Below are 19264 nucleotides of genomic sequence, written 5' to 3' on the forward strand. Positions count from 1 at the left end.
GCCAACAAAAAGTTGGCGATACGCGGGAGAGTAAAGGTCGCGCGGATTATAGAGACGGGACGATTTGTTTAAGAAAAATTTATACCTTATTTATAGAACGTAACTTGTCCTCTGAAAGAAACATTACAGTAACCTCATTATTATGTATGATAATTGTGTTTTCATGCGACGTTTACATAGCGTGTGACGTTTATAGATCGGGCCAATGTCACAATGCAGGCCGCCAGGGACGCCGGCCGACAGAAGAGAAATCTGAAGAGAAGGAGCTCCAGGAAGAAGTCACTGTCACCGTCAGACCTTAGATGTGTCCGAGGGGATGTGAAGAACGACAAAATGAACGGCAAGAGGTCGCTCTCAGAGGGCTCCTTGAAAAATAGGCACAAAAAAGCCGCGCTGCCGACATATCCTATACCTGGAAGTGATTTCGAAGTGTCTCTAGATTTGACCACCGATCCGAAGGGTCCTACCGAGAGCGACGAGTCTAACATACCGCCGACCAGTTCCGACAGAGACACCGAGGACGACATCAAAGCCCCCAAGATTGTCCCTCACCGCCCTCGCTGGGACTCCGCCAGCGACATGGACTCGCTCGTCTCCATCGCCGTCAAGAAAGCAGCTCGTAGGCGAAAAACCTCCTCTAACCTCGGTGAGTATTTGCCTCTTCATATGTAAATAACGTACGACCCCGCTGAGAATTGATACAATACAATCTCATTTATCTTTATATTCGAATCATATTTTTAATTTCATTACACACTAGATGCGGCCGCGAATTCGACATTCGCGTTAAATTATATAATTCATTTTAGTTAAAGTAATATAAAGAAATATAAAGTAAATTTGACCTATGTTAAATCTTTTTACTTTAGCTATCTGCTAGTGACATTTCCAACAGATTCAGAGATAAGCCGTATCATACACAGACCATAATCGTAAAAAATGTTATATATATATATATATGTAGATATTATGATAATTTTAAACGAGATAACAAGATGTATATAGTACGTTTTATTTTTGTGAATTCTCATGTAGCGACCCCCGCTCCACAACCGGTCGTGTATTCCGAGAAACAGGAATTAATCGGGGTCTTAGTGTCTTTGGCTGTGTTTAATTTATTTAAATTCTCAGTGTTTTATGATTCTCATTTAACGATACCGTATTTTGTAGACTCGTTTACTGACTACATATTTTTTATCAAGCTAGGTGTGTGTATTATTCAAAATCACTTACAAGTGAACCGTCAAAACAGAGCCTTGTATATACCTATTGTGTTATCAGATACGATAATCGCGTTCGAGTCCACACTCCATAATATTTACTAGCTCGAACCAAGAAATATTTCACGATAGTTATAACTTTACATCATAAAACGGTTTACGCGACCACTTCAAAAGGCTCGTGTTTTCTAAATCACCGATAGAGATTAACGACCTATGTAATTAATGTTCATTATATTTAAAATCTCGCTTGATAAATGCAAGCTAAAAATTATCTGCACAAACATTCACAACATAACATTATTCGCTTGTATTCTCATTACGTAATTTAAATATTTATTTTTTTCATACTTGTCACTTAAAATCATTGACGTCATTCATTGTAAAACTAGACGGCCATTTTGTTTTTTTTGTTTTTTTGTAAAATCCTTGCTGTTTTTTTTGTTACTAAAAATGTATAATAATGTATTTTCGTTGAGATGTGTTTTTATCTGTTTTACAAAACAAAGGTTTTCTTGCTTCGTATTATTTTAAACTATTAATGATTTTAATAATTTATCACAACAAGATTCAGTGCTAGGTCTTAGTACTGCTTTAATAACAATTAAAATAATACCTCCCGGTTATATAAGTGTATTATAATGAGAATTCTGTCTAATCAACATATAAAATGCATTCCTCACGGTGACGCGAGTGTATTGGGAATGAATTAAGTTTTAAGACGTTCGAATTATTCACTAATGTGTACAAAATCTACTTCATTGTTACATCTCCGTAACTCAAATGTTTTTGTTTATCGATAAATATTTTAACAACATTTTTTTAAATAAAATTGAGTTCTATATATAGTGTTTACAAGATTCATAATACTTTTGACACTGAATTTTAATTTTATTATTGAAAGTGCCATCTAGCGACGTCCTAGGTTATTAATTTTTTTTTAAATTTAGTTGTAAGAAAAAGCAAAACTAGAATAATATTGTTTGTTAAAATTAGTTTGTTTTTATTTTAAATTAAAATTTAAGTGTCTAATGCACGCCATCTATTCAGCTTACGAAGAAGTTCTTTATTACAATGTACTCGGCTTCGTACGAAATACATTCGCTAGATGTCGCTGCGTTCAATCATTTATTTAAATACAAGCTTCCTTGACAATAATAAAATAATTTTCGAGATTATTCATTATATTATACTAAATTTTTATTTATATAATGTGATTACTATACAACTGAATTCTTTTACAAGCAATTTCTGATTTTTATTTTCAAAGAAATTCTTTCAAATCGACGCCAAAAAATCCCTCTATAAAATATTTTTTATGGATAATTGTTTGTTTACGAGTAGTGTGTGTTTCATTTGAAGTGTCGTATCAATGGATTAAATACTGTATTACGTATAATTGAATACCAAACGTGTTTCCCATACATTATGGATGCCCTTACTCGGAGTGAGCTAATGATTTAATACGTCGCTCCTTACATTTTACAACCAACATCCTTGTGAGTGATCAATATTTGTCATACTTTTTGCGTTAACTTTGTTTAAAACAAAGTAAAAACAATATCACCCCGCTTCCCTTTAGCCACCAACTGTTAACAAACGTTCTATAAAATATAGGTTCATATTTGGACTTGGACTTGTCATTTCACGATAACATTGCTAGGTATAATTTGTATTGTGCTCGGAATTAATTAATACACCCAAATTCAGTATTTGGATAAACACTTTATTTTTGAAGGGCAATACATACAGGAGCATAGACCGTATAAGTCTTATAAACGAACTAATAAAGTATAGTGCTGCCATCTAGTTAAAATTAATGATACATATAAGAGACATCAAAGTGATTCCTTTGTTATATTATATATATTACTTTTTCTTAATAAACATTTATTTAGTTTAAATATTATTGATGTCATATAAACTGCGTATTTTCCTTACCACAAGTTCGCAACGTCACTCTAAATACAATGTTTTTCTGGTTATTCATTAATAAACCTTTACCAAATGAGTGTGAACCGTTGTGTAATAAACTCTAAACTGTCAGTGTTTAGTTTGTGTAAACGCGTGGTTAGGATGCAGGTGATACTCGTTTATCTTTATACGGAGAGGAAGTGTCATATCCTGTAGGCTGCGTCGTGGGACGAACTGAGAGTAGGCCACGACATGATTTAAATTTATATAAACATTCACTTATACAGTAAACATATATATAGTATGTTAAATAATAGCTAAAATGTCTGAGCTAACGTTTTTTATCAACGTCACGGTCACTTAAATATAGTTACGTAAGCAACAAGAAATAAATATAAGAAATAAAATATTTTTTCTGTGTGATTTGAGATCACTTTGTTTTATGTGATAATGTTTGTGTGTATTTTAATACTAATGAAGACAATAATGTTATATATATCAAATATTTTAAATGTTAGTTGCGTCAGTGGGAGCGTTGATGTCTTTTATACAGATATCTTTAACAGAGGAACACATCTCCGTATTCAGTAATATTTTTCCCTTAAAAGCACATTCCATAATGATGACTATTTAAAGAAGTTTTAATTTTATAACATGTAAGTCAATAGCGCCTTATCTCGTTGAGTGTTAATAACATTTCCCTCAGACAGGTATGTTAGTGACACACACTGTTTGTGAGTCCCTTAAAGCAACAAGGTTCTATTTACTTCCAGTACAATATTCGTCTTATATAGATGAATGTTCTTTGAGACAAAGTTGACTTTCATTTAATGTAACATTTAGTAACGTTACAGTTATGTGTGCGTGGGCGGGCGTACACACACACACACACGCGTAGCAAACGAGCAACACCGAAGCAAATCTCTAGTGCAGGTTTGAGCGCGGGCTGGTTTAGTTTGCCAGTACAAGTTCATTGTTCGCGTCACGCCCGACTCTAAAACGTCTCAAGTATCATTCGTTAGTATTTTTTTAAGCGGGCCTCGGTTCAGAGTCAGAGCCAAATAGTTTTTTGTGGTGCTTACGACGTTTAACTATTCGACGTGTTCCGTTGTTTGTGGAGACGGTGACTCACGACTGGTGCTGGGAAACGTGTTGTCGATATTAAACGATTGTTTTGTTTGTTACATTCGATATACAATGACATATACGCGGGAAAATTATATTAAAAAATATATGACTTATAGAAATTACCTTCATATAAAACCTGTTTGGTATGTCCAATCATCAGGTTAGTGTCAGCATATTAAATGTCAAACTGCCAATACATTATGTAAATGGTTGAACGTAACTCATTTGACCTTTCATACATTTCCTTCCATCAGGCTCTGTTTTGTCCATTCACTATGAAGCCTTATGAAGTCCACATTGTATTATAATACCACAAGTTTGCATCACACTCAACACTGCAAGTTTTTAGTATTTTCAGTCATAAATCTTAACACATATCGACCTTATTTATATATGTAGGTGTAGGCTTTTACTATATCCAAGGAAACTTGTGTTAATCTCTGTACTATTAACACAAGTTAATTAAACTTAAACTTAATCTCTGTACTATTAAGTTAATATCGATAGTAGTACGGCCATCACTAGACGGCACAGTCGGCCGCCTCCCTCGCTCAGCGAGCACAGTCCTGTGCACGCGCAATACAACCTGACCGGTTGTGAGTTCACAAAAACACGAAATAACGCTTATTTAATAACAGTGAGTTTAAACTCGTGCGATAAACTGTGATATTGATATACTATAGATTTGAAACATCGCTGTGTCCTGAGAAGCCTCGCCGGTGAGTATTGAATATCTAGTAATTGGATAAGTGAATTTTAAAGCGCCTGAAGGGAGTCAGCAGCGGCTCGATGTGGACTTAGAAAGAGAAGCCTTAAGCTGTAAGCGGATCAGCTCGGAGCCGCGGCTCGCTCTACTTCACGTTTCCGGGAAGTAAATCAACGTGGAAGCTTATAGCATTACTTTGTCATTCATTGTTCGACCGCCTCTAACATTGAAGTAATACATAGAACTAAACTTCCAAAACACGAAATAAGATATAATTTGCTTTAATTTTAAAATAAATTAACTTTGATAGGAAGTCTATATTTCCGACGAGTATTCCATGTGTAAATTGAAGATATTTTTTTTTAAATATAATATCTATTTGAAGTAATTTAAAGATTTGTGATGGATCTACGATCTGAATCAATTCGGCATGGACTGTCACGTGTAAGACGAGCTCACTCCCACGGTTTCGTTACTAGGATACAAAGAGATCAGTAGTGTTGCGACTTAAACCCGACGAGCGTGTGTGGTTTAGAGAACTTAAGCCTAACATAAAATCGTTAGTCGCAGATTGTATTGTATCTGGTCGTTAGTGCTCGTCTAAACATGCGTGTCACTAATAACTAATAAGCCGTGTTGTGGAAACTGATCGTCGAGATAGAAAGATCAGATCAATCAGAGCGTTCACTACTGTTTACTACTGATACAGAGCTAGAAAGTCTTAATGACTGACTAATTAGTTATCTTTGTATTTACTTGATGAGTTATGTTATAATCGTATTAATTTTAGCAAAAACCTTTGATGGCATCTCTTTAGTTACGAATTTAACAAACGGTTGGTTCACAGATGGAAATATTATTTAACACAGAATTCTTTGGACGAATAAATATTTGTCGATTTTCATAATATTCGACTTCAATGATAATTACGTATATTTTTATATCAAACTTAAAAGAAGGTTACGATTTCGGTGTAATTTTGAAGGAGGCGACTACACATGTACCTTTTTTTATAAACCTTTCATGATTCTGAGAATATATAATTTAATATTTTACCCTAAGTTTTGTCCAATTAGTTTTAAAATATTAAATAATTATGATTCTCCATTTTCCTTCAACTTATTTTTCTTCTTATTAACATTTTTAAGACAGGGGTACAAAATCTTATTTTTTCTACCGCCCACTCTGAGAATAAATTATTTTTTAGCGTCCCCATTCTTTCGCGTACTGAAAATCCACTATAACTTATCCTATCTAAATGAAATTACAGATCAAGACCAGGTTTCTACACGCCGCCTATTATTTTCTGTATCTCTCACCGCCCCCTACACCCTTTATGCCTTGTCCTCCCCATCAGGCAGCGCCGGTTCAAGACATAATTTTGTTCTAAGAAATCATTAATTAGAATTTTTTATTATTTCTTCTTCATGTTTCTTTATTATTTTATTATGATATTTTATTTTACTATCTGTTAATGAAGCGAGTGATCTTTAATTAACTGTATAGTTTTTCCTCTTAGATATTACACTTTTTTATATAAATAAACAAAAAATAAAAGTACATTTTGAAACATTTTACCTTTATAGTTTCGGATTTTGGGAAGAGAATACTTTTTTTTATACCTGACATGTTTCGTTATTCTAATATATTGGTTATTTGTAATTGAAAGTAGTTTTTACTAATACAATCCTATTGAACGTGAGGTACCACCTCGTTGGCTGCTCCAAGGTTCTGCCAGCCCACGCCAACCTTGGACGAGCGCCAACGTCCGAACTTTCGTTGTTATGCACTCATAATCGAGCGATAGTAACAAACTGTCATTATTATAATTGCTCGTGAACTTTCTTTCAAAATCAACCAAAAAAAAGAATCATCTTTGCATAATTTATGTAACACTATTTATATCGCATTACGTTATATCGTCCGATGTTTATTACAGTTTGTACACGTGTACAAATAATGACTTGCATTTGTACAAAAATATAATTTATAAACTCACATGATGGTATATTGTACAATATAAAATGCACTATTAAATATGTATATTTTTTTACAATGTATTATATTTTCTTATACAACATATTCTATGTACATGGTGTGTATAATACATTCAAACTATCTTTATTAAGGATCATTGACGTCACAAGTCTCCCTATTTGATAAGTCTATTCACGTCCGCTAATGCTGCGTAATTACACTAACCTTTTAAATTAAATTCTCGTCGTTAAATTAAGGTAGTGTATTGAAGGTTTTATTTGCGTCTTATATTATATATGTAACATTAATAAATTGGTTATTACGTAATGTTATTACGTTCTTCAGATATTAATTATATGCGAGCATTTTCTTTAATGACCCATTGAAAAATGTCTACATTAACTATTACGCATTGACCAAATTGAATTACTCTATGGCGTTATAATTGATTCATTAGCAAGCAAATAAATTATAAGTCTGCTTTAATGAGTTGGAGTTTAGTAACTATGCAAAGATTAGAAATGTTCCTTTCTCGGATTTTAAGTGTAGATGTAGCTTTAACTTAAGAAAATGCTTTACCACAGTGCCGTGCAGTCAATGAAAAACTAGTACTTACCTAGTATTTGTATTTATATACTTATTATATTCATGTCTAAGATCTGTTTATCTCTCAACTCGCTTTCGGCTCACGCGCCATCTTAGTGCTTTCCACTGCATCGTTGGCTATGAAAGCATGCTACCATGACGATTATCTGAGTGTCGTTTAATCCCATCATAATATAGTAGGTCTAGGAAAACAATTTTATAACAATTAGCATGGTATTTTCTAGATTTTTTTTAAATATTTGTACCAAATATTGTATTCGAAGCTATAAAAATTAGCGCCTCATATATTTTTATAGCAATGTTATATTTTTATGTTTCTCGTCTACTTTATTATGATTGCTATTTCTACGAGCGTTAGCCACTTAATTTTCCATATTAAAAGCCTGCTTTCCGATTCCAGATTCTTGTATCAACGGCGAAGGTGAAGTGATTGAAGCTGAGGCCGGTCGCATGCGTCCCGAGGACTACCGGCTCGTGTTCCTCAGCTCGGACTCGTCTGGTCGGGACGACACCGAGGACTCGGCTTCCACCGCCTCGTCTGCCGCCCCTCCCGCGCCCGACGACTGCGACTGGGACTACTTCGAGCCGGGCGCTCCGCCGCCGCCTGCGCCGCCTCCCCCTGTCACCACACACCACCCCCCCACCTGCTCGTGCGGCGCCGAGCCCCGCCTAGTGCCGGTGCCCGTTCCTGTCCCTGTGCCAGTGCCGGCGTCGTTGTGGCCCGCTCTCCTCGCCTTCCCCCCTCCGCCGACCCCCGCCTGGAGTACGTACCCCGGCTTCCCTATCGATGCGGCGACCCTCGCTCGCCTCACGACGGCCGCGGTGGTCACCGCCGCCGCCACCGCTCGGAACAAACTAGAAATGACCGTCGATAAGACGGATAAGGCGATACAGGCGTCCGCCGATAAGGATAAGGATGATAAGTGTATCGAGCGAGCAGTCGGACCCGAGCCGTCGGACGAGATAAAGGTGATCGCCGAGGACTCTGTGTCCGTGATGTCCGAAGCGGAGACGATGCCGGAGCACCTGCTGGCGGAGAACGCGTTCCCCTCCTCGGACGAGTCCAACTCGAGCGACTCCGAGGCGGGGGCGGAGCGCCGCAGCTACGACCTTCACAGCGGCGCCCCGGACGAGCCCGCCACCAGCGACGAGGACTCCGACGACTCCGGGGGAGGCGGACAGTTCTCACGAGTATTCGTCGTCAACCCCGCGGACTCCTCCTCGGACGAGGACGCAGACAGCAGCGGCATCGACTGCGACGACTCCTTCGACAAGAAGTCCGACAGCCTGGAGATCATAGCGGCGGAACTCGCCGCGCAACACGACGACCACGAACCCGAGTCTAATCGACGCCCGCGCGATGATGAGAACATCGTTGTTTTGGAAGCCGTGAATTATACGGAGAAATATCCTATGATTTCCTTATGCAATAACAGTGACGATGGTGGTGAAAGTGTAGCTAAAAATGATAGTATTATGACGTTCTGTGACGACAACATGCTACAGAGTGAAATTAGTGAGAAGTTCAATAGCTTTAATACGGTCAGTGATGAACGCGAAAATAGTTTAAATTATGCGAGTAACGTGGAGAATAACCGAAGTAGTGGTGCCTCCGATAACATAGAGTGCGACTCCTTGGACAACTCCTTCAGCTCCGATTATAATATTAAAGTGTCCGTGTCCGTCGAGTCCGACAAGCCTTACGACGACGAGAGTTCAAACACAAACCAAACACAGTCAGTGGAATTGAGAAAACTATCACCTTCACCCGAACTCGGAAGTGAGGAAACGAGTTTGCGAACCTTATCGTCAGCTCCCGCAGATAAAATAGACCTGTTCAAAGGTATCGAACGCACGCTCAGTGAGTTGTTGAAGAAAGAATTAATGGGAGACCAGGGGGAGGAGAAAACGCAGGGGACGGGCGGCGCGGAGGGGAGCGCCGGCGCACCTGACGCCGACACAGTCAGCCGCCCGCCGTCGACCGACGCGGACCTCGCGCGATTCACGAGCCGCGTTATGATAACGCACGACCGCGTCTCCGTCGTCACGTCCGACACGACGCGGCTCATGCGTGACATTATAGTGCACCACACTAACTCTCAGAGCGAGCCGGACCCGAGCGTGGCCGGGCTTCACGGGAGCGAGCGGTCCGACGACGAGGCTCAGCAACCTTCGGGTGGAGTGACTGTCGTTAGCAACGCAGACACTCTCTCGGCGGTCGTGTGTCTCGAGGAGGGGCTCGCGGACGACGACTCGTGGGTCGAGGACGTCAGCCACGATGACGCTACATCACCGTCGGACTCGGAGTCGGGGGATGAAGCCACTTTGCCCACTCGAGCCGATTTCGCGTATTGCCGGCGCTCCTTGGACTTCACCCTACATACGATCGTCGAAGAGAGCTGCGAAGAGAGTGAGACGGAGAAAACCGTTAAAAAGACTAGACCTATATCGGCTACCGAATTGGAGAAGTACTTTTTCTTCGGGCTAGGTGACGGAACGACCACTCGCGAGGATGAAGAACAAGTGTCCGAGACGTCCAGCGTGTGCAGTGAAGGTGGTGAGTCGACTGTGGACATGGAACAACAGACCAGTAGGAAAAGTGGTGATAGTGATGAGCTTGTGTCCTCTCGATTAGAGAAATACTTTCTCTCTGGCTTTATGGGTTTCAATCAAGAGAGACGTGATTCTGATGGATCAGGAAGCGTCGGCAGTGACAGTGAGGGGAAACAGAGTCCCGAACAGAGACGAAAAAGATTGGTTCGGGCTCGGGGCGCCCCCAGATCACATTCGTCTTCGTTGGACAACTTACTGGCGGGCGATGAACCCTCTCAAGACACTCAGGAAATATCGGACGGATCGAGCACCGAGACAGAGGATCGTCACGAATCTCTCGAAAGGCTCGACATGACGGGTGAAGTTAAGAGGAAAAAACAAAGTAAAAAGTCGCGCGGCTCGCCCGCTGACGAACGGCGACAGTCCGTGGAATTCCCTGAAGAGACCAGGGATGACACGAGATCCGTGTCTGAAGGCGAAGACGGCAGACTGACACCGAGAGTAGAATTCCCACCTCTAGGTTCCGAACTGTCGGAATCTAAAAAACAAACGAGTAGAGATAGCGGTTTCGTCGGTAGTTGTGATGATTTGTTAAAGAACGGCGACAACGGCGTAGATTTCCCCAGATCTCATGAACCTAAAACAGAGTTGGAGGAAATCATTGAGGAAGCTCGACCGGAGCTGGACGAGAGGATCGACCGTCCGCCGTCATCGCGACCCCCGCCGAGCCCACTGACGCGTAAAGATAGCTTTAATAACTGGTCCTCCGACGAGGAAACTAATCTCATGATGACAAAAATGCGTCAATTTTTCAAACAAATGATAAACACGACCAACGTCAGGGCGTCGACCCCGGCCTCATCCAACTCGGAAAGCTCACGCCCACCGAAACCACCACAACTACTTTATTTCGAGAGCGAGTTGACGAGATTAATGAAAACTGTACCCGGAATAAGGGACGAGGAAGTCAGGGAAATCGTAGAATACTTATCAAGCGAGGATACGTGGAGCGACTCTTATGACTCGTCGGACTACGCGGGCTCCGATCTCGAAGGCACCTCCGCCAACAGATCGGCGTTAAGAAAGCAAATATCCGACAGCTGTCGCGAGATAATAGACGAGTTCGACCGAGGAAACAGTGAGGCGGGGTCCTTAGAGCGGGACGCTGTCGGCGCGTATCAAAGACTCGCCGCGACTTTGGGTCGCGCCGGGGACGGGTCGCCGCCTCTGTTCGGGAAGGTGATGCGGCACATCGGAGGCAGACTCGTGGCGTTGATGCACGAGGTGTCAGCGGGGGCGCCACCCAGCACCGACGAAGACAGCGCCTCCGAGCCCGGAGCTTTAGCCAGGAGTCGCTCGCACGACATCTTAGAGGCGGCGGCGAGTCGCGGGAGTGTCGCCAGTGACAGTGAGAGGTTTTCGTGGAGAGGAAGTTTTGAATCTGCTCTACTGGCGGCGGATTCCAGGGGCACATTGGGGGGCGAAGCCCGACGCTCGCCGGCGGGGGCTGAGCTGGCGGCTCAAAAGTCCCATTCCAGAAGTTGCGGTGCCATCAGCGGGAGCGAAGACAGGCTGTGGAGAGGACGGAGGAGAGCCTCGGCGCCAGACGCAGAGGTAACATACCCGATATCCATTAATATAAAAACGTTGCATCATACACTTTCACAAACATAATCAATCGAAAGCGAATCCAATTTGTAGAAACAAGTTATCTATATACAAGAGCAGATTTTAATGTTAATTCTATCAGCTGATAATAATATCTCAATTAGTTTATTGGTTCCGTACCGTTGAAACGTGTTGATATCTCGCGTCGATGTGATATTACAAATTTCATTTATCAGATCGTATCAGTCAAGCGATAACAACTGCTATATGACGACTAAATAACAAAAACAGTGCGTGTAAGTACAAACAGATATAGACAGTGGACTATTATTTAAATAAATCCTTCGCCCTCCTCTTATAAAATAAATATTTTTTTTTCTTCCATAGCAAAAACTATAAAACCAGTTACATAATAACAATTTTTATAATAAAATTTACAAAAAATAACATTTAACATAGGTTAATATTACGAGTGTTGCACGCTTTACATAATGAGTGAATAATATTGAATATTGATTAGTGCAAAAATACTTGATTGCTGTTTCGATACATTGAAAGTGAATTTTGTAAGTTGTGACGTATTAATGGGCGAGTGTTGTGTTCACGTGTCGTGCTATACAAGCTCTGATACCGGATTCGCTCACGGCGTTGCTCGATACTTATTTATTTATTCATCTTTTATACTTTATTAAATTTAAATAAGGATTTATTAGTACAGAGTGTAGGTACAAAATAATGTAATACACTTACAAAAAAAAGTTGTATTTTTTTTTGCATTTAACTATAAATTTTAGTTAATGAAAATTTTAGTGCATATTGAATTCTCTGTTAAAAAAAACTTATAAGATGATAAACACAAGCACGCGCCCGTTGCAGGTAAAAATTATGAAAAGTAAATCATTGTGAGAAACATTACATTATATACTGAATAAATCAGAGTAAAATCTAAGATGTAATATCCGTGACTGAATGGCGTTATATGAAACACAAACACATATAACACAACCAGCGAACCTAATGCAAGGTCATAGTCTAAGTCCAACAATCTCGTGTATTCAGTCGGAGGAAGAACAACGCGCAGGTTCGTTGCCTCGGCTTCCTTCTATCGCGGGGGTGGGCCCCGTCAAGTCCGCTCGTTACCGGGCCCCGGGGTTCAGGACCGCGACCCGCGCAGCCTCCGCTCCCGGACTCCACGTGCCGAGGAGACGAAGGCCTGGACCTCACGCACACACGCCCTCCACACCAAGCCTCCAAGGTATGAACCCACGTATATATCCGCCTTTATCGGTAACCTAATTAACAGTTGTGTATGTTGTATTTCTGGACAATTTCTTTATAATTTTGAATCATTTTATTTGATTCAGAGCATAATGTTTGTGTATTTTATTCTCACGATTGCTTTTTAAGAAGAAGATATTAAATATATATATATTTAACATTGTTACATTATCATTCAGAAATCCATAGAAAAACATTCCTTTCTACTAAAGATAAAGTTATTTAACGACGAATATAAACCTTTATATCATTGGAAACTTTTCAATAGGTGTGGTCGTCGTTACGATTACGTCGTCTGATTTCAAACATAAATGTTAAAGAGCTGATCGGATACATCTTATATACGTAACGAGCGTGACCTCATTTACTTAGCACTTAATACACCAACAATGTCAATATTTTCATGAAACTGGTTCACGAGAAAAAGTCGCAGCCTGTTCTCTGGTTATATAACACAAAGCTATACGAGGACCAGTCACACTATTAAACCGACTGTTTATCGATGGTTCCATTACAGAAAATTAAGCCACTTTAAAAGTTTCAGTTGTGATATGATAAGACTCGTGGGCGTATGTCGTGCCGAGTTACAACATACTGCGTTTGGAACGTTTACAACTAATAGTATTGAAATAGGAGTTATTGTATCAAATCCGTGTCGCGATTTCTTATCGTTGAACGTGTCTCATGCCTTTAATGATGTATCACAAAACTAGGTGATTTGAATGTCCGTCACCTCAATCTACATAGTCGTGTCGTGGACAACTTTTCTCGTCATTATACTTAATTCACGTCAAGTCTGACCCGGCCTTGCTGAACTTGCACTTTTCTATGGACGCGATTTCTCGTATACTTTCATAATGTCTGTCAACGCTTAGAAAGCTGACTTACATACAATTAAGAGTAAATACGACAACATATAACATAAAAGAAATATCAAGATCAATCCCAATATGTAAACACTTCTCACAACCAGTCTTTAAATCATTGCGTAATAATCGAGACAGAACAGCGTTAGTAGGACCCGGACTTCCTTTCGTATATTCTAGTTCAGTGTGATTTACGTCGTTAATTACAAATTAGTGAGCCAATACGAGCTACATAAAGTAATCATTAATATTGTATATAGAAAAGATTGTGTATTTAAACTGAAACACGCAAAAACATCGGTCCTATTACTATCAAGATAAAAGTATCTACACTGCTGAGATAAATTTTATGAAATTTTTCTCAGCTAGACCACTATAGCTGCCGTCTAAAGACAAGAATAGAATGAAGTCTAACAAAATTATGTTTTATTTATATCCGTACAAAATTGAATTACTCCCGCTTATACAATATTACTTTATAATGAAATACTTCAGATATTTACAAACAGCATGCTATTTATATCAAAGCATCAGTTTTCTAACAACGGGTCGTCGAACTTTAAGATCGAAATGTTCTCCACGCGCCAATTAACGGTCACAGCTTGTGGTTACATTTTCCATTGAGGAAAAAAAATCCAATAACATCTCCATGGGATCTCTAAAAGATGTGGCGTTTTATATATACGTGACTACAAAATCCTTTGTTATAACGATTCTTTACAGTATATTATTATAAATATAAATAGTTTTGTATTCATGACTGTCCATATATAAACATCGTCGGTGCTACGTTTCACGGCCATGTTAGAAGTAGTACTAACAGTTGCTACTCGTCATACATCGTGTGTATCGAGTACGGCCACCCTAATGGCTACTTTTCCTTTGGCAGCATCATAAATGCTAATGCGTTTCTTGTTTACCGAACTACCTTCCTAGTAGCATAATGTTCATGTTATAATTAAAAAATATAAGTGTTTTTTTTGTTCGTTCATAACTTCAGGTAGGTAATTATGTGTTTTTTTGAAACTATGTTTCCGTTCACATATATTATAAAATTAGCCGTATATGATACATGATTTACTTCAACGTAATAACCTTATAAATATTCCGGATACCAGTTTCCTGTCATTGTTTCCGGTTTAGCAGAAGTGATCTGCGCGAGCGCACCGTTCGCCATTCGGTGCCTAGCACCTTACAAGTTACTCAACACCGGCCCGGATCCGATGTCTTTAGAAGGCTGTAATTGTAAAATTAACGTGTAACCATACGCGGACTGGCTCTAATACTTGTTCAAGTATTTTAGCACAAAATACTGACCCAAATCCGTCTGACCCAAATAACAAAGGTCAGATTATTGAATCGCTTTGTTATGCTGTGGTTGCCTAATTAACCTTTCCGTTAGTTACGCCACATCAATTAATATTTGATAAATATTTTGTACAACTTTTTGTATGGCGTGAGATTTTGATTATATCATTCGAATTTCTTACAATTTATTTTTGTGTTGTTTATGTTACATTAATAAAAGTAAAAGTAACATATGTATGCATATTATTAATGAATTAATACGAGTGTAATAGATCTGGTCTTTGAAACTTTTAGTATTCCAATCGACTAGCGGTGTATTGTATGCTAAAAGGAATAATAAGGGATTGTAAACAGGTGTCGGTAATTTTTTTGAAGGGTTCACGAGGAGAAAAGAAAAAAGGAAATGGCTTATAAAGTTATGCGCGTAACTCCTTGTATGTCGAAATCGTAACTTAATTATAAAGTTGAATGTCAAACAGACATAGTAAGTTACCGTGAGAGGGGTGAAAATAAAAGTGCCCTGAGAGCATTGTGTATAAAGTCAATTAATCTGAAGTCGTGTTGCGATTGTAACGATATCGCCGGAGACGGCTTTCACTCGACTTTTTCTCACATTTCATGTTTTATAGAGCTGTTAATACACTTGTTAAATATGAATTAACTTACTACGCGTTTACGTAACGCTATTAAATTTAACATACATTTTAATCGTACCAAAATACGGGAGGTTTACAGGTTTTTCGATCCAAAATCATTGGTAGTATTTTTGTATATAAAAAACAATTAAACTGATAGTGTCGTGTACCTGTGTAAGCGCGTACTAAGCATTCATTATTACTTCATTAAATTGTATCGGTTTGAATCGATTACATCAATTTGGTTGAAAGTTTTAATTACATACATTTGCATTATAATTATTTCTTTCGCTTTATGAAAACGTTACATAAAGTAATGCGAGGCCTACGGTATTGAAACTGTGTCGCCGGGGTACTATCGTTTGATACCGCCTTATAAGTCGCCAAGTATTCAAATTATTACGCTTCGTTTAAGTCAAAGATGCTTAAATCTAAATCCTTACTCACCTGAAGCCTTATCTCCTTTCAATTCGGAAGTGGAATCTGGACGAAGCATCTGTATCTATATTTGAGGCTTTAGTATGCTATGACTGACGGCGAATATCTCACTAAAACCGGTAAGTAACATGGTAATCACGACACGCTGGGTTATCGTGACTACAGCCTTATATTCCGATGTGGTAACGCCCAGCAATCGTAGTACGCTCCAAATGTCGCAGTGATTAGTTCGTTGATAAACATTTGGTAACACCTAAGGTTCATGTTGATTCGTAATTTAAATAATCCACAAATGCTATTTATTTTGTATTAAATAATGTATGCCGTCGCTCAGATTGTTTTAGTTTTTCTTGTTTAAATGGAAGGTTGTATTTGAGTTGACTCGAGGTCAACCGCTCGTTGAGTGACGTCAGTTATTGGATGAGCACACTCGTGATCCGTCAGAGAATAGTTTAACAATTTTACCTAACTGACTCGAATTTAGACGCTTATATTTTGATCACTTGTCATGAGAGTATTTTCGGGTAGACGGGATAAAAGTGTCTAAATTCGAAACAGATGCTGTTAAATAAGATTTAGAGTATACGAAAGCGTATGTTTTTATTTTGATCTAAACAATATTAAAATAATAATATTATAATAGTTTTAGAACAAATGCAAAGAAAAGCACGGTTTTTAAAAAAACTTGTTGTATACGGAACTCGGGAGGAAACCGGTTCGTGCTTGGCACTAGACTAACAATAAGTTACCTCAAGCATCTTGATACCATTCTGCAATAACATAGGAAATTTACACTTAGCTATAATATTATAAAATTTAAACAGGTCAGTCTTCGTATTAAATTATTTCTGCTTTAATAAAAATATTACCCACCTTATTATTGTTTTGCAAAAAAAAAACATATATATTTTTTATAATCTATAAAAATATATAGCAATTAATAATGTGAATGTTCCTCGAGATGTGATAGAAATCAGAATTATATATTTAAATTAGTTATAAAACATTCGTTTTAACATTGTCTGTCGGTTTCACAAGATTTAGGAAAAATGTTACGACACAGCTGCCATTCACCCGAGTTGATAAGGAAGAGATAACGCACGCTCACATCTACCAAGTCACAATTACAGAACGAGACCGAGTAACGACTTACACGCTGATATGTTTTACCTGCTGATATATTTTACCTGTGAGCTAAAAGTTGTAAGTCAGTAAGAAGATTATACTCGGTATTCAAGAATTAATGGTTCACGTTAATTTAAGACCAGCGCGTTGCGAGTTGTTTATACACGAATATTCTTATAAATTGATTATGTTAATTGTTTAAGTTGAAGACGTTGAAACGTTCTATTGCGAGTTCGAATACGCGTGACGGTACTTGGTAAAATTTTACATATCAATTCATATAATTCATCTTTTTTACGTGTATATATATTTATATATAAAGAAGAAAAATTCTTTATATCTAAGATAATATCGGGAATTAACAACCCGGGTCTTTACCCATGCTTCAGTAGATGTAGTTTTGTTTTTTCAATATGTTAGAGGTATTTATTTATCAGTGAAGTGATGAGCTGCTCTGCTCTTTAACTCAGCTTTCTAGAGATGGGGAAATGAAATGTCCGCACATATTACTTTCTCTGTTGACTTAACGTTGATGTAACATCGGAGTTATTATTCTTTGTGTTGATTTAAATTTTATTTTTACATATTATAATGGTTTTAATTTGTGTCTCCATTGATTTATTACCGAAAGCGTTCTTATAGTATGCATTGTGTCATTGACTTGCTCTATACTGGTTCCACACAAGGATCAGTTTTGCCAAAAACTGATTTAACATGTTGAATGTCTGTACACTTAAGAAAAATATAAGTTTAGAGTGATTTTTGAAGAAGATATCTTGGTTTTTGTAATTCGTACGTTTAGATTGAAAATTATTGCCTTAATTTAGTTAATTCATATAATCATTATATAGTATATCAGAGTAAACCCTTTCAGCTATACATTTCAAATTTTAGTTTCTTCTAGGTTCAGTGTCAGATTTGCTTTTCAATGTTCAGCGTTACTTCCAGTAATGTCCTACAAAATGGCTGAAGCCATTAGTCATAGTTTTCGAATACAAGTTGATACACAAATGTTGCCATTACAAAATCACAGTGGTTTACTATTATAATTAATAAAAATCAGTTACAAAAATAATTGTAAGCATTATAGTATACTATCATTAGTATTGCACGGATGGCGGCACTTGTAACAATATATCAAAAAATTTACAATCAGGAGCACATGACTACAGTCTCCCATTAGCTGTTCTGTTCAGTACAATGGCGATGAAAGAGATAACGTTACCTATTTTTAAAACTAATTAATTTCCGGGTGTATAATATTTATACGAGGGTCCACGTTTCCTGGATACACGCATCGCTCAACATAGTATTGTTGTCGATTGTACACGAACACCTTTTACCCTTTCGTTATAATGTTGTACAAAGTGTACAAACGAGTCGGCAATGTTCAGACTACATTTATTATACATGTTGTTAAATGTTATCAAAATTGTACTTGGGTCACACCCAAGTTGTATCGACTGTCGAATTTCATTTTATCATAATCTTTATCCTTACCACGAGTCTTCAAACTGCATACCAATAGTTTTTAGTTTTCATTCACACATCGACTCCTCAATATATTTTGACTTGCAAAATTGTTGTAAGATTACAATTATAAAGTTAGGTTACGCTCGTCCGTCGTGTATACAGTACTTAACGTATAAAGCAGCACTTGTAAGACTTGTAACCCAAGGCGATCTTGTTACGTCATGAACAATATGGCTTTGCAATGACTGTTTATATAAAACAAAAAAAAATAATTTGTAACAAAACGGTGTTCTTTGTAGCGTGAACAATATTAGATGACGTCTCATACTCGAAGATAAAAGTTATTAAAAATTAATCTAAGGCGTTTCACTCAGTATGTACTTACTCAAAGTTTTCATAGTAAAGTTTTTCATTCATAAATCCGCTCAC

At 38.2% G+C, this 19264-nt stretch overlaps 1 protein-coding gene and 1 long non-coding RNA gene across 4 annotated transcripts in view; both read left to right on the forward strand.

Annotated features, from left to right (window-relative positions):
* Positions 1 to 19264, forward strand: part of LOC116766788 (uncharacterized) — a 44541-nt gene that overhangs the window by 12149 nt on the left and 13128 nt on the right. For 2 of the 3 annotated variants that reach the window (XM_032656886.2, XM_032656885.2), the window contains exons 2-4: positions 197 to 646; positions 7952 to 11718; positions 12772 to 12967. In XM_032656886.2, the coding sequence (XP_032512777.2) occupies positions 214 to 646; positions 7952 to 11718; positions 12772 to 12967 (4396 nt within the window). In that variant the 5' untranslated portion in view covers positions 197 to 213. Of the gene's footprint in view, positions 1 to 196; positions 647 to 4822; positions 4982 to 7951; positions 11719 to 12771; positions 12968 to 19264 lie in introns of those variants that run through there. The other variant, XM_032656887.2, reaches the window with a different exon arrangement.
* Positions 5379 to 6542, forward strand: LOC133318952 (uncharacterized). The gene is made up of 2 exons (XR_009752677.1): positions 5379 to 5803; positions 6239 to 6542. It is a non-coding gene; the product is annotated as an uncharacterized LOC133318952 (long non-coding RNA).

This window comes from Danaus plexippus, chromosome 10 (assembly GCF_018135715.1).
Source record: "Danaus plexippus chromosome 10, MEX_DaPlex, whole genome shotgun sequence".
Taxonomy (NCBI): domain Eukaryota; kingdom Metazoa; phylum Arthropoda; class Insecta; order Lepidoptera; family Nymphalidae; genus Danaus; species Danaus plexippus.